We start from the raw sequence: 23,724 nt of genomic DNA on the forward strand, positions 1-23,724 counted from the left end.
GGGCAAATGAAGTTGAAACCGGTGCTAGGAGTAGGAGACATATTGTCTGGTCTGTTAATAAAGGTTGCATCATGATTTATTAGTTTGAGAAAGATCCAGAGTTTGAGTGAAAACTAACATTATGATTTCATCAAGCTATTTTGGTTTAAATAACTGTGTACATGTTCTTAAAAGAAAAGACATTAATACCTAATTATAATAGGCTTAAATTAAGCTACCTACTATTTTCATACATGCTAGAATATTCACAATGAATCAAACAGATGCCCCTCAAGGTGGTGCATACAACTTATATGTGCCAAACTTCCTACATATATAAGTTGTCTTGGGATTGGCTAGGGACTTGGTGAATATGTCTTTGAAACACCTGAAACAAAATGAAAATCATGCTAGGAGATGACTTGTAATCGATCTGGCTATTGGACATGATAATGCTCAACTAGACCTCGTAATTGAAATGTAAGCGGTTGCATGCAAAACAATACCCAACTTTGGATTCGGGGTCGAATGCACTAAGGTGTGATGTCACTCCCCGAGTGTACACCCTAGGTGTGGTTGACACTTGGAAACCATTGCTGGTTTTCAAGCGAACCCTTGGCCTGGCTAACTACTCATCGGAAGACTTAACTTGAAAAAGAAAGTGTAAAAACGGTGAGCACTTTAAATGCTTAAAAGAAAACTTATAACATATCTGAATACTTTGAATATAAGTAAATGAATGTTTAAAATATAAATCTCTAAAATATTGAATAAAACCTCTACTCTGTCTATGAAGCCCCTAAATGACTCTGGATAGGTACGGGGACATGTTCACGGCTACCTCAAGAACTAAAAATAATGAAATAAAGAAACTAAACGAGTTCCTCCAAAAGCAAGGAGGTCTAACCAACAAGCTGGATGAATGTGATCTTTAGCGATGCACCTGTTGAAGATCTCTAGCACCTGTATCTGCATCATAAAACAATGCATCATCGAAAGACGTCAGTACATGGAATGTATGGTATGTAAAATAGTTGAAACGAAACATACTCACTGAATACTAAACTTGAATGGATACTGAAGTAACTCGACTCAAATAAAGCATACAAATATGAAACTAAGTCAATGCTTTACAAAATGTAAGTAAGTGAATGCAACTCAGTATAAAAATAATGTTTACTCTTTGGGGGAGTTTCTCTAATCGAAAACCATCACTATGCGCATCGTGATGATACAACGAACTACTCTCGTTTCCAGAGCCGTCCAATACCTTGCTAGAGTAACGGATGCAAACTCAACTCATGGATCCATATGAAGGCCGTATCAGGGACTGAAATGAGGAGACGTCCGAACCAACGACACGATCCTATCCTATGCTGGCTATGTAGTTTGAGGTTTGAGTTATCTAAACTTTTACTCAAATCGGTGCTCAGTACTACTCCCAAAAATATGTAATTTTATGCTCATATACTCAGATGAGTGAAAACATTCAAAATATATCTCATTTAGTCTCATTGGACTTTATTTTGATAAGCTCAAACTCGTTTCTCAACTCTTATACTTTCTCTTTTAAAAATCAAAATATATTTAGGACTATTCGTGTTTCCTCAAACTCTTTCTCAAAAGCATCATTTATGCTCAATACTCTAGCTCATTTAGACTTGTAAAATCATGCATAATCAGTAATGTAAAGTATTATAACTCAAGGAATATAATGTACTCAAAACTCTTTGCTCAATCAAGACATGAAAATATATTGTTCTTCAACTCAAAACAATGCATAGTAAAAGCGATTGTAAATACTCAACTAGGGCTCATGGGAATGTAAACATGACCGGCAACTTCAAGAATTGAATTATGGGAATAATCGCAATATCAATAATATATAGGAAACTCAATGAAAGATATCATAACTCACTCGAAAACTCGATATAATAGGATTAAAATCAAGCTTGAACTCAAAAGAATGGAATTTAGATGTAGAGCACGAGGACGGACTTAGTCCATCGCTATGATTAGCCTTACATACCTAAAAGAACGATGTTCTTGGCGAAAATCAAAGAACTTGATTAATACGCTTGAAACCTAGCTTTTTCTCCTCTCTAAACCTTGCTCTAAATCTTTTAAGTGTTAATGAGAGAAAAGACACGTAGGGTACTGTTAAGGGGTCTAATTTAGTCCCAAAGCATCAGGGTTTTGGTTTGGAAAGGGTGGGAAAAGACTAAACTAACCCTCATTAAAAATTGTCTTTAGCCGTCTATGGGTCGACCTACGGACCATAGGAACTCCTACATGCCGTAGAAGACCCCTCGTGGAAACTTTGTGTGTAGATTGGACTTATTGGAAATTGCCATGTTGGGTTTACGAACCCTTTCTATGGGTCATATACCCCTCTACGGGTCGTACAAGGTGTTTGTAGAAGAGCACTGGGGTTCTTGGAGATTTGGCTCTACGGACCCTTCTACGGGTCGTAGACCCTAGTCGTAGGGCTGAGTACACTTTTTTGTGGCTACTGGAAACTGCAAGATGGGTTTACAGACACCTTCTATGGGTCGAAGACTCTTCGACAGGTCGTAGAAAGGAGCTCGTAGAAAGGATCTTCGATTGTGCCTTAGGGCTTCTTCTACAGACGCTTTCTACGGTTCATAAAAGGTTCTACAGGCCGTAGAAGCCCTTCGTAGAAGGGTCTCAATCAACTAAAATTTCACTAAGTCTAAGAGGGCCTTATGAGGCCCTCCTATGATCCGTAGAAGTGTCTACGACCCGTAGGTGGCACCCGTGGACAGCTCTTGATGCATAAACTCAACTTTTTTCTAGGTTCTTCGGGACTGATCTAAGTCAGAATACTTCGGGGTGTTACACAAGGATTGACGAAAAGAATTTACTAGAATTTGTTTGTCAACTCACACAAACAAGCACATTGTAACACAATAAATATAAATGGGCGGATTTGCTTGTAACAAGGGAATTACTTCCGATTTAAAGATCAAAACGTAACACGATTGTTGTTTCGACAAGATTTGGAGTAACTAGAGGTGTGCAACTATGCATTCGATGGGATATCGATTTGATAAGTATTGACTAATTTATCTTAGAATAAATTACCACATGGATAGAATATGGCTTTACTTACATTCAAAATTCTTTCGACCCAATGAATATGTTTGTTTTGGGTTCTCCCGAACCCCAAAACCATGCCATACAACCCACCAAACATTAGCTTGAGCAAGCATAAACTATCTCTAGCTCAAGTCCTTAAATGAGAGTTTAATCAGATTTAGATTCTCTGTTGATTAAACGTCAAGTCCACATCATTGAAGCCTTACTCAATTCCACTTCCCTTTCTGAAGAAAAAGTAAAATTAGAGAGTTCAATTATTGTTAGCAACCATTAATTTTTAGATTAAAACTTGAAGACAGCAATAGATCCATGCATTACAATCAATTCCAAGACCAATTAGTCACTATCCAATCAAATCTAAACGCCCATCGTGCATACACACCCCTATAAAAGAGTTTAGCTACTCATAATAAAAGAAATGGGATTATACCAAGGTTGAATTCCTCAATTGCATTCATAATGAGCAGATATAGTCAATTACAAGCTTGAGTTTCAGCAACAATGGAGTTTTCTTCTTTGAAAAGGAAGCTATGAAGGTACTCTATTCAATACTTGGATTCCCCACTATGTCAATAACCCATTTGGGGAAGAATAATGTTTTCTAGTTTTGGACAGATCTCCAAAATGACCTTGGAAGCTTCCAAAGTATGTCATTTTTAATGTACGAATTTGCCCTTCAAATTTCCGTCATCTGACTTGCCCCTGCACCTTCGTTTCGCATGCCCAACATGCAGCACGCAGGTGGCTCAGCATTCTTGATCACAGACTTGAGTAAGTCTTCCTGTGCTAGAACCTGCTAGAGGCAGGTGCTGTCTTGCGGCACGCATGTAAGCAGTCCAGTGACTCCTCCTTCCAGGTGTGTTACACCTGCGTTACGCATGTGCTCTTTTGTGGCAGGCATGCTCTTTGCCGATCTTGAAAAGATTGCTTTCAGTTCCAATCCTTCATTATTTTCATTTCCAAGAAATCACTGTATACAAGAGAACAATGGCATGAAATTCCTTTAAATAACATTAAAACAAGGAAACAATTCATGCTTTAAGAGCTAAATAAGTTGGTAAAGACCCTGGACCCACCCGGCCCGTGCAAGCTGATCATTTGACTGCACGAACTTTGTGACGATGTCTCCTAAGAGCACTTTCTTTCTAAAATGATAATCAGTCTCTATGTGATCGCTCCTCTTATAAAATATTGAATTCGATGCAATGTGACGTGCAAACTCATTATAGTGCACATTTTTTTTTTCTCTCTCTAAATTTCAACTCCTTCAGTAGTTACTTGATCCATATGAGTCACATGTGTCCGGTGCTATAGCCTGTTATTCCGCTTCTGCAACTCGATCTAGCTACCACATTTTATTTCTTGTTTTCCTAGATAGAAATTTCTCCCAACTAGAACATAGTATCCAGAAGTTGATCTTTATAAGAGGGCTGCCTACACTAACTTTGTGACGATGTCTCCTAAGAGCACTTTCTTTCTAAAATGATAATCAGTCTCTATGTGATCGCTCCTCTTATAAAATATTGAATTCGATGCAATGTGACGTGCAACCTCATTATAGTGCACAATTTTTTCTCTCTCTCTAAATTTCAACTCCTTCAGTAGTTACTTGATCCATATGAGTCACATGTGTCCGGTGCTATAGCCTGTTATTCCGCTTCTGCAACTCGATCTAGCTACCACATTTTATTTCTTGTTTTCCTAGATAGAAATTTCTCCCAACTAAAACATAGTATCCAGAAGTTGATCTTTATAAGAGGGCTGCCTACACTAACTTTGTGACGATGTCTCCTAAGAGCACTTTCTTTCTAAAATGATAATCAGTCTCTATGTGATCGCTCCTCTTATAAAATATTGAATTCGATGCAATGTGACGTGCAACCTCATTATAGTGCACAATTTTTTTTCTCTCTGTAAATTTCAACTCCTTCAGTAGTTACTTGATCCATATGAGTCACATGTGTCCGGTGCTATAGCCTGTTATTCCGCTTCTGCAACTCGATCTAGCTACCACATTTTATTTCTTGTTTTCCTAGATAGAAATTTCTCCCAACTAGAACATAGTATCCAGAAGTTGATCTTTATAAGAGGGCTGCCTACACTACCTTTGTGACGATGTCTCCTAAGAGCACTTTCTTTCTAAAATGATAATCAGTCTCTATGTGATCGCTCCTCTTATAAAATATTGAATTCGATGCAATGTGACGTGCAACCTCATTATAGTGCACAATTTTTTTTTCTCTCTCTAAATTTCAACTCCTTCAGTAGTTACTTGATCCATATGAGTCACATGTGTCCGGTGCTATAGCCTGTTATTCCGCTTCTGCAACTCGATCTAGCTACCACATTTTATTTCTTGTTTTCCTAGATAGAAATTTCTCCCAACTAGAACATAGTATCCAGAAGTTGATCTTTATAAGAGGGCTGCCTACACTAACTTTGTGACGATGTCTCCTAAGAGCACTTTCTTTCTAAAATGATAATCAGTCTCTATGTGATCGCTCCTCTTATAAAATATTGAATTCGATGCAATGTGACGTGCAACCTCATTATAGTGCACAATTTTTTTTCTCTCTCTAAATTTCAACTCCTTCAGTAGTTACTTGATCCATATGAGTCACATGTGTCCAGTGCTATAGCCTGTTATTCCGCTTCTGCAACTCGATCTAGCTACCACATTTTATTTCTTGTTTTCCTAGATAGAAATTTCTCCCAACTAGAACATAGTATCCAGAAGTTGATCTTTATAAGAGGGCTGCCTACACTAACTTTGTGACGATGTCTCCTAAGAGCACTTTCTTTCTAAAATGATAATCAGTCTCTATGTGATCGCTCCTCTTATAAAATATTGAATTCGATGCAATGTGACGTGCAACCTCATTATAGTGCACAATTTTTTTTCTCTCTCTAAATTTCAACTCCTTCAGTAGTTACTTGATCCATATGAGTCACATGTGTCCGGTGCTATAGCCTGTTATTCCGCTTCTGCAACTCGATCTAGCTACCACATTTTATTTCTTGTTTTCCTAGATAGAAATTTCTCCCAACTAGAACATAGTATCCAGAAGTTGATCTTTCATAAGAGGGCTGCCTACACTATGTATATCCAACAATTTTCTCATGTCCTCGGTGTTTGTGAAGTAATCCTTTAATTGGAGCAGGTTTTATGTATCATAGAATGCGAATATCTTATTCCAATGACTGTCACAAGGAGAATCCAAAAAATGATTTAATACACCAATCGGGAAGGTAATTTCAGGTCGAGTTACAATGACATAATTCAACGATCGTACCAGCCTCCTATATCTTCATGGATCACTAAGAGGCTCTCCTTGAGTATTGACCCGATAGGAGCTTAACATTTAGATCATTGGAGTATCAATAGGCCTATAATCCGTTGTCCCTGTCTCTTCAAGAATATCAACTGCACACTTCCTCTTTGGAATGACAATTCCTGATTTGGATTATAAACTTTTAATCATACCCAGAAAATTAAGTGGAGTTGTATTATAAACTTTATTTTTTGTGTAAGGAAGTAGATGCAGAGGAAGCTGATCAGTTAGTAGAGCTTTTAGGGTCTCTGTAATTGGTCTTAGGCTACAAGCGTCCATAGTTTCTTGGAGGTCTCTAGCATGTCCATGTTGAGGAATACAACTTACCAGTTCTCCAAAAAAAAGCCTAGATGTTAAGCAAAAGAGATGTTAAGTGTTCAGTAGTGATGAAATGGTTCGAACTGCTGGAAGCCATGGTCATTTTACCAAATATCAAGTATATGATGATGTAGATGTTACCGGAGTGAACCTGCCTGGGCTAGAACTGTCTGGTTTAGAAAAACTAGTTGCAGGTGCTGGAAAATCTGGTTGGAGTCATCGGAAATCAGATCTGGTAACCATGGTCGGAATCATAAGGAAGATATATAGTCAGCCTCGGAATGAAGAAGCAAGCCTACTGGAAAAGAGAAACCTGCCGGAAAGCTCTGCATGCGTCGGCGCGTGATGCCGGAGAGATGAATCTGGTGGTGGGTGTGAGGGACCCAACCCACAACAGATTTCTTGGGTAGGGTTGCATGAGGTTTCCAATCCTATTGGTGGTACTGCTATATGCACAATACCCTTGGAGAGAGGTAACTCAGAATAACGATGTCAGTTACCAGAAATTCATTGTCTTCTAATTATTGTCTCACTAATTGCTCTGACACCGTGTGAGAAAGAAAAGAGTTTGAGTCATAATTCAACTTGATTATTCCCTCAAGCTGTTTTTTTTTCGTTTTGTAGCTATTGGGGTTTTTCATATTATTTTGTTGTAAAACTGTTTTGTTACTATCTATTTTCTCTTATACTTCCGTTATATCTTTTTCTAGACTGTTTTTGTCTTGAGCCGGGGGTCTATCAAAAATAACCTCTCTACCTCACTTCTAAGGTAGAGGTAAGACCTGGGTACACTCTACCCTCCCTAGACCCCATTGTGTGGGACTACACTGGGTATGTTGTTGTTGTTGTAGCTTTTGGGGTTTAAATAACTATGCCATGTTGTAAAAAGGAAATCAATACCTTATTACAATAGGAGTAAATTAAGCTACCTACTATATTTACATATTTTCTAGAATATTCGCAAAGATTCTAACGATTAGCATAAATTTATGGATTGCCCCTCTCCCCCAGGGAAAAAATGAAAATAAAGGCAAGGAGAACCAACTACTAGAATTCGACCGACTCACTATACATTCAGGAGACAATGGATTCTGCTATTTTCTGTAGACAGTTACATAGGACCCTTTTCCAGTTGAAACTTTGGACATTTATAGATGTTCTAATTATTGATGGTTGGTAAACTCTGGAAGAAACCTTTAAATGGGGTGGTTGCATGTCTCACCTTTATGCATAACTTGCAATCGCTCCACCAGTTGAAATTAAATGGATAGATCTAAGATCTCAAAAAGTGGCATAGGACCAACACACACACCACACACATATATAGATGTTGCGTGTTCCTTTTGTTTCCTTCTGTAGGATCAATAAGGTTGTTGTTTTTGAGTTACATGTTCTCTTGATTCCCATGTACTATTCCATAGTTTACACTGTCAGACAGATTCTCTAATGCCACTGATGTTTCTCTATCTTCTCCTATCCTTCAGAGAATTCACACTTTCAATATCTAAATCATTTTTGACCTGAACTGTGTTGGCTATAGGCTTACTATCCCGTTATGTACTTCATCCTATTGCAGATCCGTGAATAATTAATTGAATTTATTAGCACCAAAAGTTCCATCATTGCCTCTTCATTTTAGTTTGAATCTAGTCTGTGCCCATGAGCTGCCACTTCTTGAACTTGGCTACATCTGCATGAAAAAATATGTGATAATGTCGTTTTGTTTGGGAATGATGTGAACAAGATACTGATTGCTTTTACATCATTATATGAGATTAGTTTTTTTTCAATTCCTTGTCTGTTTACTCACAATATTGCAAAAGCAATATTGTACACGAAGATTGTTGAACTTCAAGAAAAATGATAGTTGCATCATTTTAACTCTTACAAAGTGGGGTCAGTACTTGCATCATCAGCCATTTTCAGGTGTACAGTAAGATTGTTAAACTTAGAAAAATGATAGTTGTATCATTTTTAACTCTTACTCCTGTAGCTTTGAGATAAGATAAAAGAAAAAGAAAATCACTTAAAGTAGAGGATTGATAACTGATAAAAGATATTTCTTTAATTATTACTTAAAGTTTATCCAAATCACACTATGTGGGATTTACTGGGAATGTTGTATTACTTAAAGCTTATTTTTTCAATAAGCAAAATTGTTTTTCTTTCACATCCAAGAATTTCTCGTTGAGAATGACCACATATTGTCCTAGTTTAATCAGAAAATATTGAAATACCATTGTCATTTAGATTTTGTGGTTCTGGAGACTAAAGTTGTTGAATACTATGTTGACTCTACTCTCAAAAAAATACTAAGTTGTCTACAACAACAACATACTTGGTGTAATTCCACAAGTGGTCTGGGAAGGGTAGTGCGTTATGTGTACGCAGACCTTACCCCTATCTTGGGAGATAGAGAGATTATATAACCCTCTGCTCAAGTAAAAGCATTACAAGGCGGTTCGAAAAAAGAAACCAACGGCCAAAAGATGCTAAGTTGAATATGAAAGTTTAAACAACATCAGTGCTGGCCATTTTACTAGGAGAAATATGGCTACTCCTATCCATCTATTTTTACTCGTACAAGTAGGAGCGTGTTAAAACAGAAACACTCCAAGAAATTGAATTGAATTATAAAAACAGAGTGAACTTATGAAATTCTAGCCATTTCATTAACTTGCAGAAGTTCTAAATTTATACAAGGAAAATGCTAACCATTTCCTATCTAGTAGCTACTTACAAAGTGGATGAAAAACTGAAAAAAACATGTGCCACTAACAGCCATAAAAGGGCCACTAACTTCAGAAAATTAACTAACTAGAGTTGACCAAGGCTAGCTAGAAAATAGGGAATCACTAAACTGAAACGAAGTAAAAAACAGTAAAAAAACAATAAGCTGGAAGTTCAATAAATGCCAATTGTTCAACACTCTTCCTTGGCATTTTCGTGTAGAACACCAATTCTTTGCCATAGATCTTCAAACCTTTCCTTTGGCATAGACTTAGTGAAAATGTCAGCTAGCTGGTTCTCAGATGAGCAATGAACCGGCAACACTTCATTAGATTGCTGTACTTCTCTAATAAAATGAAACTTGATCTTGATGTGCTTAGTTCGACCATGAAACACTGTATTTTTTGAGATTGAAATTTCTGAAATGTTGTCACAAATGATCCTGGTAGCTTCAGTTTGTTCATGGCCCAAGTCCTTCAACATTTTCCTTAGCCAGATAGCTTGGTTCACAGCAGATGCAACAGCTATGTACTCAGCTTCTGCTATTCATTGAGCTGTAGTTTCTTGTTTCCTAGAGCTCCAACTAAAACAACTTGTCCCCAAACAGAACAGATATCCAGAAGTCCTTCTGGAATCATCAACGCCGCCACCCCAATCACTGTCAGAGTAACCGACCAGATTCATAGTCACTTCGGCAAATGCTGGGAAAAATATTCCAAACTTGCTGGTTCCTTTTATATACCTTAACACTCTTTTAGCCGCTGTGTAGTGTGTGTCTCTAGGCGAATGCATGAACCTAGAGAGCAAACTTACAACAAATAGAATGTCTAAGTCTGCTTGCGGTTAGATATAGAAGGCTGCCAATTAAGCTTTTATACATACTATCAGCCACTTTTTCGGAATCCTCATCCTTGCCAAGCTTCACACCAGTAGAGATTGGAGTACTCACAGGTTTGCAGTCTTGCATTTTGAACCTGTTTAGGATATCTGAAATGTATTTCTGCTGGCATATAAGAACTCCATCACTGGACTGCAACACTTCCAAGATCAGTCATTTCAAAGACTTCCTCCATTTCATCCTTGAACCTTTGGATTAGTTCAATTTTGCTTCCTGTCACAAGCATGTCATCCACATAAATTGAGACAATTAAGGACTCACCACCAGTGGCTTTCACATACAACGTAGCTTCACTTTGACTTCTACTAAAGCCAAGTTGGATGAGATGATTGTCCATCCTCTCATACCATTCCCTTGGGGCTTGTTTTAGTCCATACAACGCCTTCGTCAAGAGATAAACTTGATCCTCTTTTCCAGGAATTGAGAAACCATCAGGTTGCTCTATCTCTTCAGCAAGAAAACCATTCAAAAAAAGCCGATTTGACATCAAGCTGATGAACCTGCTAGGAACTATGAGATGCAAATGCAAGAATAAGCTTGATTTTGTCATACCTTGCTACTGGAGAAAATGCTTCCTGGTAATCCACACCATATTGTTGTGCATATCTCTTCACAACCAATCTAGCCTTATGTTTGCAAATTGTTCCATCAGGATTGAGTTTTGTCTTGAAAATCCATTTTACACCAATCACCTTGCAATTTCTAGGCCTGTCAATGAGCTGCCAAGTTCCATTCTTCTCGATCATGTCTAGTTCAGCTTGCATAGCTCTCCTCCATGCTTGAGAATCTTGTGCTTCAGCATAGCTTGTTGATTCAGAGATGACCATATTACACCGATGATAGACATCTTTTAAGGTTCGGGTGCCCCTGCACTGGTAAGTCATCCACTAGTTCATCTTCCGCAAGTTGAGGCTGCTCTTTTAAATATAAATCAGAAAAAGAGGTCTTCTGATTTTTCCAATCCCAAGCAGCTGCTGCATCAAACTTCAGTTCTCGCCTGAGAATTAGTTTTTCTTTTTTCAAACAGAAAATCCTGTATCCTTTGGATGAACTATAGCCCATAAATATGCCCTTCTGAGCCTTGTTGTCCAGCTTACTCCTCTTTGTTTTCGGAACTTGATAATAACATATACACCCAAAGATTCTGAGATGGTGTACTGATGGTTTGTTTCCATACCAAGCTTCATATGGAGTCATTTCCTGCAAGGCCTTTGTAGGCAATCTGTTCAGCAAATATACCGAGGTATTGACTGACTCTGCCCAAAACTGATTTGGGATCTTTCTTTCAAGTAAAATACACCTGGCCATCTCCATTACTGTCCTGTTCTTCCTTTCAGACACGCCATTTTGTTGTGGAGTGTACGGTAATGTTAATTGGCGTTCACTACCTGTGCTATTACAAAACTCCACAAACTGAGAAGAAGTATATTCTTCTCCATTGTCAGACCTTAAAAGTTTTAATACTGAGATTACATTGATTTTCCACTAAAGCTTTAAATTGTTTAAAAACATCAAAGACTTCACTCTGCAGTCTAATGAAATAAACCCAACACATTCTGGTGTAGTCATCAATAAAGAGGAGAAAATATTTGTTACCATTCAAGGAATCTGTTTTCATTAGGCCGCAAACATCCGTATGAATGAGCTGAAGTTTCTTGCTAGATCTCCATACTTGATTTGCTTGAAATGGCAATTTTGTTTGCTTTCCCTGCTGACAGGTTTCACAAACTTGAGCATTAGAAAGTAAATTCAGGCATATTTTCCACTAGCTCCTTTTTCATTTCTGCGATGCTTCTCAGATTGAAGTGACCAAACCTTTTGTTCCATAGGTTTGTACATGTTTTTGAAGTAATAGTGTAAGCCTGCTTAGTTATTTTCTCCCAATCAACTGAAAACATTTTGTTGCTCATCTTAACACAAAATGATTTTACTCCAAAAGGGTCAGAAACAACACATTCCAGATTGTTAAGATGCAGAGAATAATCATTTTCAAGCATTTGTTCAACATTCAACAAATTTTGACTCATATAGGTGTCTACAAAACATCAGGAATAGTTTTGACACCTGATATTGTTGAGATAGACACTGTACCTCTGCCTTTGACTTCTACAGCCTCACCATTTCCCACTTTTACTTTGGATTTGTAAGTATCATCAAGGAATTTGAACATTTCAACATCATTGCACAAGTGATGTGTGCAACCACTCTCAAGAAGCCACGAATCAGAGGATTCATTGATTGAAAAGTATGAAACTGCAAAGAGTTGCTCCTCATGTGCATCTGCAGCTTCTGCTACTTGTGCTTGCAAAGCTCCATAGGCCTTTGTTCTTGATTTGCAAACCTTGGATATGTGCCCCGTCTGCTTACAGTTGCCACATAGCATCGACCCTCCACCAACAGTACTTCTCTAGATGTGTAGTTTTTTTGCAATGTTTGCATGGAGGGAACTTCTGCTTCACATCTACACTATTGTTTCCTCCATCATGCTTGCCCTTGTTCTTTTGGTTGAACTGTTGCTTTCCTTTAGCAAAATTTTGCTTTTGTACAGAGAGCTCTTTCAGTGAATTTGTCCCGTCTCATTGTCCTTCTTTGCTCTTGTGCTTGAAGAGCACTCATTAGTTCACCTAATGAGAGTTTGCTCTTGTCCTTGGATTCTTCAAGTAAGGAAATCTTAGATTCAAACCTCTCAGGAAGAGTCACAAGAACTTTCTCCACAATCTGTTTGTCTGTAAATTCTTCACCAAGAAGTCTAATGTTATTAACAATTAAGGAGATTCGATCAGCATACTTACTTTTTGTTTCATCTTCCTGAATATTTAGGGACTCAAACTCTCTTTTCAGGTTCAACGCTTGCATTTAACGTGTTCTATCACTGCCTTGAAATTCTTATTTCAACTTATCCCAAGCCTCTTTTGCTGTTTTACAAGCCATGATTCTATAGAATGTGGAATCTGCCACAACATTCTGCATGAACGACTTGGCTTTACATTTCTTTGCCTTCTCTTTGCTGTTGGATTTGATCTGAGCCAAGGTAGGATTTGCTGGTAGAGCAGCAATTGGTTTATCTTCCGTCACAGTTTCCCAAAGTTCATAGGCTTACAGAAAAGCTTGCATCTTCACAGACCAAATTTGGTAATTTTCACCGGTGAAAGTGTGGTGGATTTAAAGGTAGGTTGTTGGATGCCATTTGTGCTGTAAGTTAAAAACTTTTTGGTCCTATAAGATCAACAGAGGCTCTGATACCACTGTTAAAACAGAAACACTCCAAGAAACTGAATTGAATTATAAAAACAGAGTGAACTTATGAAATTCCAGCCATTTCATTAACTTGCAGAAGTTCTAAATTTATACAAGGAAAAAGCTAACCATTTCCTATCTAGTTGCCATTTACAAAGTGGATGAAAAACTGGAAAAATACATGTGCCACTAACAGTCATAAAAGGGCCACTAAGGTGAGAAAATTAAGCAACTAAAGTTGACTAAGTCTAGCTAGAAAATAGGGAAGCACGAAACTGAAACTAAGTAAAAAAAAGTAAAAAAGAATAAGCTGGAAGTTCAAAAAATGCCAATTGTCTAACAGAGCGTTAGAGAGTTGGTGAATCAATTTTATTTTAGAAGTAATCCACAAGTATATAAATCGATGTTTCAGAGGTGATTTCCTTCTAATCAACTTATCATTTCATTGGAACATCTTTGGCTTATTTCATAAAAAGATATATTTTCCCACTTCGCAATTCAATTATACTGCATTTTTCAAATATTTATGCTCAATTATCAGGTGAATTATTCTTGTCTAAGTTTTTTCGATGAAACCACTTCAACCTAAAGAAAATATGTTTTGATTCTCTTCGAAACCAACATTATTAACCTTGGAAGGGTTGGTATCATTGGCAAGTTCTAAGTCAAGTGTGCAATTTCATACTTTTGTGTTACAGGTGGTCAACTAGATGAACCTCTTCGGGTCCTTCCATCCAGCTCGGAATGTGCTGTTGCTGATGTTTCACAACTAGTTGTTCAGCAGAAGACCAAATTGATAATTGAAGAACTAAGTTTGCAAACTGAAGGTGCTTTCTGAAGTCTGCAACCCCTTGACACCATCTTTTTACTTTAACATTTTCTGCTTTGTGTGATATCTTTCTTGTATGTGGAGGCTCTTAATTGAACTAAATATATAGGTGTCACAGGTTCCAGCTGTGCCACTGTCATGTATTAAAAAGGAGAAGACATTGTTAAGATTGCTGATAGAACTAAACTGAGTATTGCTGATGTTAGAATAGGAATAGGTATAGGTATATACAATCCTACTTAGAATAAGAATAGGAATATGAATAATAATAGGAATAGAAATAGTAAATAGTATCCTACTTGGTAAATGATTGTATTGTAGGGTCTATAAATAGGGTCTCTATGTAATAATGTAGATACACAATTCAATAATACTTTTCTCATATATTTCTCACATGGAATCAGAGCTTCTACGATATTGGTAGAGAATCAAAGAGCTTCCACTGCCGGCGGACGGCTATTACTCATATATGCCACCCGTCTGGCCAATGGTTATGTTAACAAAAGTGGGGTCAATGATATATGTATGAATCTCATATTCAAGGGAAGAAAATTCAGTCAGACAGGTTACTATACGTCAATTTTCGGTGACTTTCTAGGGCTGTTTTGTATCAACCCCATATCTGTCATTGTTTGTGTTGCATCGTGCCATCTTTCCAATGACTACTTTTTTATATTTAATTTGTGCAGCACTGTGCCATCTTTTCGGTGACTACTTTTTCATATCCAATTCGTGTAGCACCTTGCCATCTTTCTGGTTACTACTTTCTTATTTGTGTAGGGTCTTGTCATTATTCCAGCCCTATCCATATAATTTCTCTTTTTGCAGTAGGGTCGTGCCATCAATCCGACCCTACCCATATAATTTTTTTTCGGATTGTGACCACTTTTAGCCATCAAATCTAATACTCTGACGCATGAGTATGTTCTGACCAGTTTTTCTGTGACTTTGTTGTTTATTGTCGACTCGTCTATTGATTCAAAGATGATCCATATAGTTTATATCAGGTTTTGAGCACTTTCCGATAACCGCTGCATTATGAAGAAGTCTACATGGAGCAACCATCTAGTTTTGTTGCTCGGGGGGGGGGGGGGAAGAGGGGGTCTGATGGCCTTATATGTCGATTGTGTAAGTCACTTTATGGTCTGAAACAGTCTTCTCAAGCTTGGTTTGGAATGTTCAATAATGCAATTAAGGAATTTATCACTCTGTTTTATATCGAAATTATGCATCAAATCCAGTATTTCATGCGAAGACCAAACACATTGTGATTGACTAGCATTATGCATCAAATTTAGTATTTCATGAGAAGACTGAGCACATTGAGATTGACTGTCAATTTTGTGAAGTCGAGTGATCAACTTGCAGATATCTCACCAAGCTCCTCATCGGTCCTCGTATTAATTACATTTGTAACAAGCTAGGTACATATGACTTGTATGCACTAGCTTGAGGGGGAGTTTTAGAACAAGAATATGAATAGTAATAGGAATAGAAATAGTAAATAGTAATTCTACATGGTAAAAGAATGCATTATAGTGTCTATAAATAGGGTCTCTGTGTAATAATGTAGATACACAATTCAATAATTTTCTCCTATAAGGAACTGTATAATTTCTTAATGCATTACTGCAAAAGTAGTCACGGAGAACAGTTCAGTGGACAAAGCAAAACACTGTTTTCTAAAGTAATATCTTATAGGTTTGATGAATAATGCGCCACACTATCAAGTTGGGAATTGCAATGTGTCTCTACATCTTTGCGCAACAACTTAGAACAGGGTTCTCTGGACCCTGCGCATAGAGGGAGCTTTAGTGCACCGGGCTGCCCTTTAACTTAGAACATGGTTGCATGAGGCTTTCTTTAGTAGGTTCTATATCATTGCGGTCAAGATAGTGGAATTTCTATATATGGACAACCTGTTTAGTTGGTCTCATCAAGTTGAAATCACATTAATTCTTTAGAACTAAAGAGCTGCATTTCTTCCAACTCAATCTCCTCGAAAGTGATGCATATTGGTTCCGGCTTTAGTCTTTACAACTTAAACAACACGGTCATATAAGCATATTATTCACTTTGTGTTTCTTCCAAATTATCATCAGCATCAGTTGTTTATTCGTATTATGTAATGTGTTGATCATTATTTGACCACTTATCTTCAGAGGCAGACACAAATGCAAAAAGACACAGATACTCGACTGCACCCAACACATATTCCCTTATCAGGGATCGTTGTCCTGCTGCCTCATCTGCTGCTTCAGATTCAACTGATGCAGCTGCTGAGTCTGCTGATTCTGGTACACATGCTGGGACCAGTATTTTTTCAAGTGAGAAGATTTTCATTTTTCCCCAGAATGCAAACATGGAGCTTCCTAGTGGTGCTTCTGTTTTGCCTTGCAGCGATGAAAAATGGGTTGCTGCTAGCTTAGAGTTGAATCGAAATCACTAACTGCAGAAACCCACCTCTGTGATGCTGTTTGATGAATCTTATCTTGATGATAAAGTTCAATTCCGATAATTCTCTACTGGTACTACTAAATGTGTAATAGAAACCTGTGGCCTAGATACAGAAAGTTAATCTATGCTATATTCTCTGAGTAAGTACTATGTTGTTATCCTTATTATGAAAATTGACATTCCGTAGCATTTGTGAGAAGGAAGCCTAATGTTGGTGTACGAAGCAAGATTAAACAAGGACACTGCTGTTGTATCTTTTGTTAAATCTCTTTAGCCCGATGTCTCATGTGGCTAGGGGGTTCAAATTGTTGCTTTTGAATCTATCTGCTAGATCAATTTGGGTATCATGCACATACTTGTGTTTCGGTCTAAAAGAGTGCTATTGATCAAATGATAGTTACTTCAATAGTTGAAACATCAACGGTTTTTGAGGAAATTTCATATATAGATATAATTTTGACCATAATTATCAGTAGTAGTTATAGTTTGTCTAATTACGATTCTTAGAAATTTTGGAGCCATGTGTTTTTCAAATTTCTTGTATTTGTTAGCTCAATTTTATTGTATTTGTTCACTTAGTTTTATTGTATCTGCTCACTCAATTTAGTTTGTATTACTGAACTCACGTATATTTTATGAGATACACATATCATTACTTAAAAATCAACCCAACCATTACTATAATCAGATTTTGATCTTAGATACAAACCTGAAAAAATAGGGATAGACACAAACCAGAAAAACTAGGGAAACAACCTAACTACAACATCAAAAAAATTCTTATTTTTATTGGAGAAGGGGTCTAAAATACCCTCGATTATTGGAAATGGTATAAAATCATCCTCCATTCACCTATTGGCTCCCAAATACCAAATACCTCCGTCATCCACCTTTGGATCTAATATTGACTACTTTTGTTACAAATTATCATTTAAATAATTTTATTAAATACGTGGTGATTATCTATTGATTATAATTTAATTATTTAAAAACTCACCCATTACTAATTAGAGCCTACCAAAGGTGGATGACAGGGATATTTGGGAGCCAATTGGTGGATGAAGGATAGTTTATACCATTTGCAATAGTTCGAGGGTATTTCAGCCCCTTTTTCATAGTTTTGTTATATCCATTCACTCAATTTACTCTATATTACTGAACTCACTTATATTTTATGAGATACACTTATATCATCACTTAAAAATCACCCCAACCATTACTATAATCAGATCTTGATCCTAGATACAAATTAGAAAAACTAGGGATACGACCTAACTACAACATCAAAAGATATAAGCCAAAAACATTTCAGATACAATACACCTACTATCTAGTTACAACTTTGAAAAACACTTGAATCAATTGTTAACAGTTTGTATTCATACGCTCTCCACTTGTATTCATTTGCTCTAGAGTATTAGTTGTTACCAACTTGTATCACGTCTATTTTTTCATTCTTATTTCACTTATATTCATTCGTTCTGTTGTATCACTTGTATTCATTCACTCTATTTCATTTGTATTATTTGTTTTACTGGATCAACTATTACGAGCTTGGATCACTTATCTATACTATATTAAAAGCACGAAGATCCTACAATGTTGTATGAACTTCTTGCCCTTCATTAAAGAATTCTGCAATAGACAAAATAGTCATTTACTATTTTTAAAAATTATTAGTTAATTATTTTTATAATATTTTAAGGACTCCTAAAATATATGAAAAGAGGAGAATAAATAATTAAGGATTCCTAAAATATATGGAAAGTGTTGTACATAATTAAGGACTCCTAAAATATATGGAAAGTGGTGTAATTATGAGAAAAATTTATTTTTCTTAACCGTGAGGACTTTCAATTTTCTTCTCTCACATCTTTTAGATTGTCATCTTCTGTTTTATCTTAATTCATTTTATTATTGATAATTTTTTAAAACTAATTGTGTTATATATTATAGTCATATATAATGTAATTTGTTTAGTTTAGAGTGTATTTCGTATATCAATACAAACGTTATTTTCCCTTTTGATATCAATGAAGACATGCCATCACTACATTTAATTTTCTTCATTAATTGTTAATAGTGATGTTCCTCTTTAAGACATTTTTTATATACAAAATTTTACGTTAGTTTTTTTAAAGTTTCGTACTTAATAATATAACGTACACACAATAATTAACGTGATACATACATGCAAAGCACATACACTAAACTAGTATTTTATAAAGATACATGAAACATATATCTTAGGCATAATATATAAACGTGTCCTTTTACTTGAAGTCAACTGAAATCTATTCCCTTCAATTTTGTATATGCACAAGTAGACACTTAAACTATCATAAAGTTGAACAAGTAGACACACACATCCTAAATGACACGTTTGAGCTTGCTAAAACAACTTCAAAAATTGTTTTAAAGTATCATGTTGAACGCGTGTCTACTTGGTTAACTTTATATTAGTTTAATTGTCTGTTTGTGTATATCCAAAGTTGAAGGGCGTAGATGCCAGTTGAGCCTAAGTTAGATGATACAATTATATATTATACCTACATTATAAGAGATACACATAACTTAAATAGTATATACATACAATAGATACAATTTAGTTATATGCTTTCAGATTCGGTCAGAGAAAAGAAAGGCATCAATGCCAAATAGATCTCATTAGAGAGTACCATGGGAATCACAACAAACAGATGAACATCCCTAATCCGAAATGCATTAGAACACGAAAGAAACGTGTATGAAGCTAACTTTATTTATCAACAAGATTTTACTGATTTGCTTTTAGGCGTAAGCAAAGAGATAAAAAAGATCTTCCATATTCTTATGTAAAGAATACTTGTAACACCCCACAACTTTCCTTTTTAAATCCGAATCTTTCGCCGTTAGTATATAATCTTGAAGCAGGTGGTGTCCCACTTGTGCTTATGTGTTAAGGTTCACTACAATGAGTGGGAAGTGTATTGGAAGTGGCTTAGGGTCATAAGAGACCTCTAGTACTAAGTTGAGTTCAAAACCTTTCTACCGGTTAAGTTTTTCGCATTAGTTCATGCAAGGGTAAACTTCAAAAGATCATATCTCCTAAAATATAAAGAATTAGGTTTTCCATACATACCAAATTAAAAGTCTTCGAGTCTTCTTTCCAACACCTCCAAGTTTGCCTCATTTGGAGGTCTGAGTAAAAGGTTATACAAGTTTTAGTGAAGCTGTTGAAAAGTGGATATGGGACTAAGTCTGCGACGCGGACTTAGGGACATAATTTTGATCTGGAATAATTTTGAGATAGTAGAGTCCGCGATGTCTCCGAATAGCGGAGTTCTGAAAATCCAACATAGGAAGAAGGTCCGCGTTGCAGACCTGGAGTGTTATTTTGTCCGAGATTACTTTTTAAGTAGGGGAACTTTAGACTTTTTCCTAACTATTAGTTAATGAATGTAAGACCCCGGAAGTTGGAAAGTACCAAAAACATGGAACAAAGTAGGGGTGTACATGAACCGGGTTGGTTCGAATTTTTTACAAACCAAACCAAACCATTTGTATCGGGTTATTAAATCTATAAACCAAACCAAACCAATAAAAATCGGGTTTTTCGATATCAATTTTTTTCGGTTTTTCGGGTTTTTTGGGTTTTTTGGGTTTTTTCGGATTTCTCGGGTTTTTCATAGTATCTAATAAAAAGCACAGAGCAATGCTTCTTAAAAAGAGTTCTAGTACAAAATATCAACATATAAGATGGAGGCAGAACACTGTTTGAAGTTTTAACTTTATAATATAACTTTATAAGATGAACTTTTTTTGTATATTATTTAAATCGGCTTCTCAAGTTCAAATCTAAATGTAAGAAAGAAAATAAAAATTAAGAAAAAATTTTAAAAAATATTTATAAATTACATTTTAATAAATATTTTTATGTATAACATAATTTAAAAGTAGTATATCTATAATCGGGTCGGTTTGGGTTCGGTTTGACTTTTTTTAGTTAAAACCAAACCAACCCTATAATGGTCGGGTTTTTTTTTCAAACACCAAACCAAGTCAAACCAAACCACTAGTCGGGTTTTTTTTCCGGTTTGGTTCGGTTTGTCGGTTTGGTGCGATTTATCGGTTTGCCCTGTACATCCCTAGAATAAAGTTTGAAATTCCAGAAAAATATAGAAACTAGCACTAGGTGATGACCATGAAGGCCATCATGGGTCGTGGTCCGCATCACGTCTCGTGGTGAGCCACCGTGGTGGTGGTTCTGAAACCTAGTCCTGCAGGGATGGGACCACAACGAGGGACCACAGACCATGGTGAGCACCACGACCATAGTGCCCTCTGTGGTGACCCCTCCCATAAGGCCCTCAGAAAAATTTCCAAGGAAGAAACCATGAATGGCCACCATGGGTTGTGTAGCTCTTCAAAGACCGTGGTGGGTTCGGTGGTGGTCACTCCTGCAGGTCATGCATCACGTCCGTGGTTCATGGATCATGTTTCCCTCCACGGACTGTGAAGGTCTCCGTGGAGGAAGTACTGAAACTTTCCCTGCAAACCCCAAGATTTTTCCTGTAAGTCAGTTATCACAGAACACCACCATGGGTCATGGTGATGATCACGGACCATGATGGGTCCTCCGTGCAGCTGAGTCCGGCCAGTTTTAAGAAGGGTATTTTGATTTTTTCTTGTGTTTAATTAGAAAAGTGTGGTCGTTTTGGGGACTGAATCTAATCTATCTGAATGACCCTACGCCTTTCCCAACTCATTATTCTCACTCAAATTCTACGACTCAAAACCCTAACCTCTCAAGCTTCCCTCAAGGTCTTCTTCTTCACTAAGAAAAGCTAGGGTTTCATCACAAGTCTTCAAGTCCTCACTTTCAAAGCTTGCATTAGGGCTTTGTTCACCAAGGTATGCGGGTCTCGTTCATGGGTTCTTCCACCCATGGAGCCCAAGTATTTTTCTAAACCAAATAGCTCACTTTAAATTGTGAATTTTATGGATTTTCGTATTATGATTTTAAATGTATGGATCATTGAATATTTGAAGTTTATTTATCTATCTTAAAGTATATTGACTCCTAATTCATGGAATGGTTGATTTATCAAGGTCCTATATGAAAGTATGAAAAGGGTTTTAAGGTGTATTGGTGGGTTGTTTTAAAGATGTCTTAAATGATGCATTCCGTTACTCACATGCTTCTAGCATTGGTTTAAATGATTTGAAAGTTGATTGAATAAAACCCACCTAGTTTCACTATATTCCCAATGAAGTTTGAATTGAATGCTTGACTCCAAGTGAATGTTTATGAAAGCAATTTCTTTGATCATAAGGAGTCTTATGGAATGAAAGAATGATGAAATGATGGATTCTACTTGTGAAAGGCCAATTCTCACTTGTGTGAATCAAGGAAAGGTTTTTAATGAGCTATTCCACTGAATAATGTTTTGATCATCTAAAGATATGTAAATGATCATGTTCTTATGTTATATGAACTATTTCGTGGGATTTGACTTAGCACCGAATGAGGCTTGAGGTGGGGTTTAGTAAGAGAATCTTAGTAGCAACCTCTAGTTTCTTATAATGACCCTCCAGGTCATTTTTGAATTTAAGCATTTGTTTCATCGTTTAGAGCGTTTCTATAGTGACCCCAAGTCATTTATGACTTGATGGCACTGATTGTTCAGTCTCCAGGTCATTCATTTGGGTTTTTGGCCCGTTTCCCTATTTTGGAGCTTTTATAACTTGAAAAATTGACATCGCTCATAACTGTAGGAAAATGAGCTTAGAACAAAATTCTGATGGTTTCGTCAGCTATGGCATGGCAACTACACCCCACACTCTTGAGCTCGGAATGTCTCCTAAGCTTCTTAGAAGTTATCATGTGAGTCGGATAATTTACGACACCATCAAATGACTCTAAGGAAGGGAGAATGTGATACCCTATGGTAGGAAAGGTTGGAACTAGGGTCATGAGAAGTCGGAAGGAGTTGGAGGCCAAGTAATGAGTCGTAGGACTCGACTTACCCACGTAAGCTACTAACTTGAAAGTCTTACATACCTAATCCACTTGAGTACATACCAAGCTTACGAAGAAAGGATTACATAGGTTCTTAAAATAAGATGAGATTACGAACCCACACGGAGGAGGAGAGAACGACATGTGGAAGTAAAAGGAGGCACCACGTGGCAGAATAGGAAAGTGCCACATGGAAGAAGGTGACCCACCTACTTGGGGGTGGGCCCCACTAAGGACACGTGGCAGCCCCTAATTGGTTGCATGGTTATGTTGGTCCAATAAGGGTTGGACACATGTCTCCCTATGGGGATGACACATGTCACCTTCTAATGTAGCCCATATATGTATATTTATGACTCTTATTTCAGTTCTTCATCCAAAACTTAGCCAAAACCAAAGGAAAGAATCTTAAAGCCTAAGGGAGACTAGCTACGGCAACAAGGAAAAAAAAGGTAAGTCTCCAATTTTCCTCCATGAATTAATTATCTACGGTGCTCCTCAAATACGTGGAGATGTATATATGTATCTTAATATATCTACGAAATCATCTCTTTAGCTTTACGCCTAGAAAAGTAAGAAAGAAGAAGAGAAAAATGATAGGAGCACAAGAAAGGGACCTACGGGTTTGAGCAAGAAGAGGGGTAACGCCCAATTTTGTTCTGGAATAAATTATTTAGGGTATCCCATGGTGATATCAAAGTGCTTAATAACAATAAATTTCAATTTGGGACAACGAAGAAGCGATACAAACAGTCCTCTAAAGTTTCAGCACGACAAGGAACTTCCGAGGCTCGTTTGGCGAGTTTTGGCCAATTTCGGGTAA

General features: G+C 36.9%; 1 protein-coding gene across 2 annotated transcripts in view; it reads left to right on the plus strand.

Moving 5' to 3' along the window:
- The window catches only part of LOC129887421 (double-stranded RNA-binding protein 1-like), a 32,540-nt gene extending 15,289 nt beyond the window's left edge, over positions 1 to 17,251 (plus strand). The window contains exons 5-6 of one of the 2 annotated variants that reach the window (XM_055962520.1): positions 14,313 to 14,441; positions 15,451 to 15,537. In XM_055962520.1, coding sequence (XP_055818495.1) covers positions 14,313 to 14,441; positions 15,451 to 15,485 — 164 coding nt within the window. In that variant the 3' untranslated portion in view covers positions 15,486 to 15,537. Of the gene's footprint in view, positions 1 to 14,312; positions 14,442 to 15,450; positions 15,538 to 16,605 lie in introns of those variants that run through there. The other variant, XM_055962519.1, reaches the window with a different exon arrangement.
- Positions 17,252 to 23,724: the final 6,473 nt, after the last annotated feature.

This window comes from Solanum dulcamara, chromosome 4 (assembly GCF_947179165.1).
Source record: "Solanum dulcamara chromosome 4, daSolDulc1.2, whole genome shotgun sequence".
NCBI classification, from domain to species: Eukaryota; Viridiplantae; Streptophyta; class Magnoliopsida; order Solanales; family Solanaceae; genus Solanum; species Solanum dulcamara.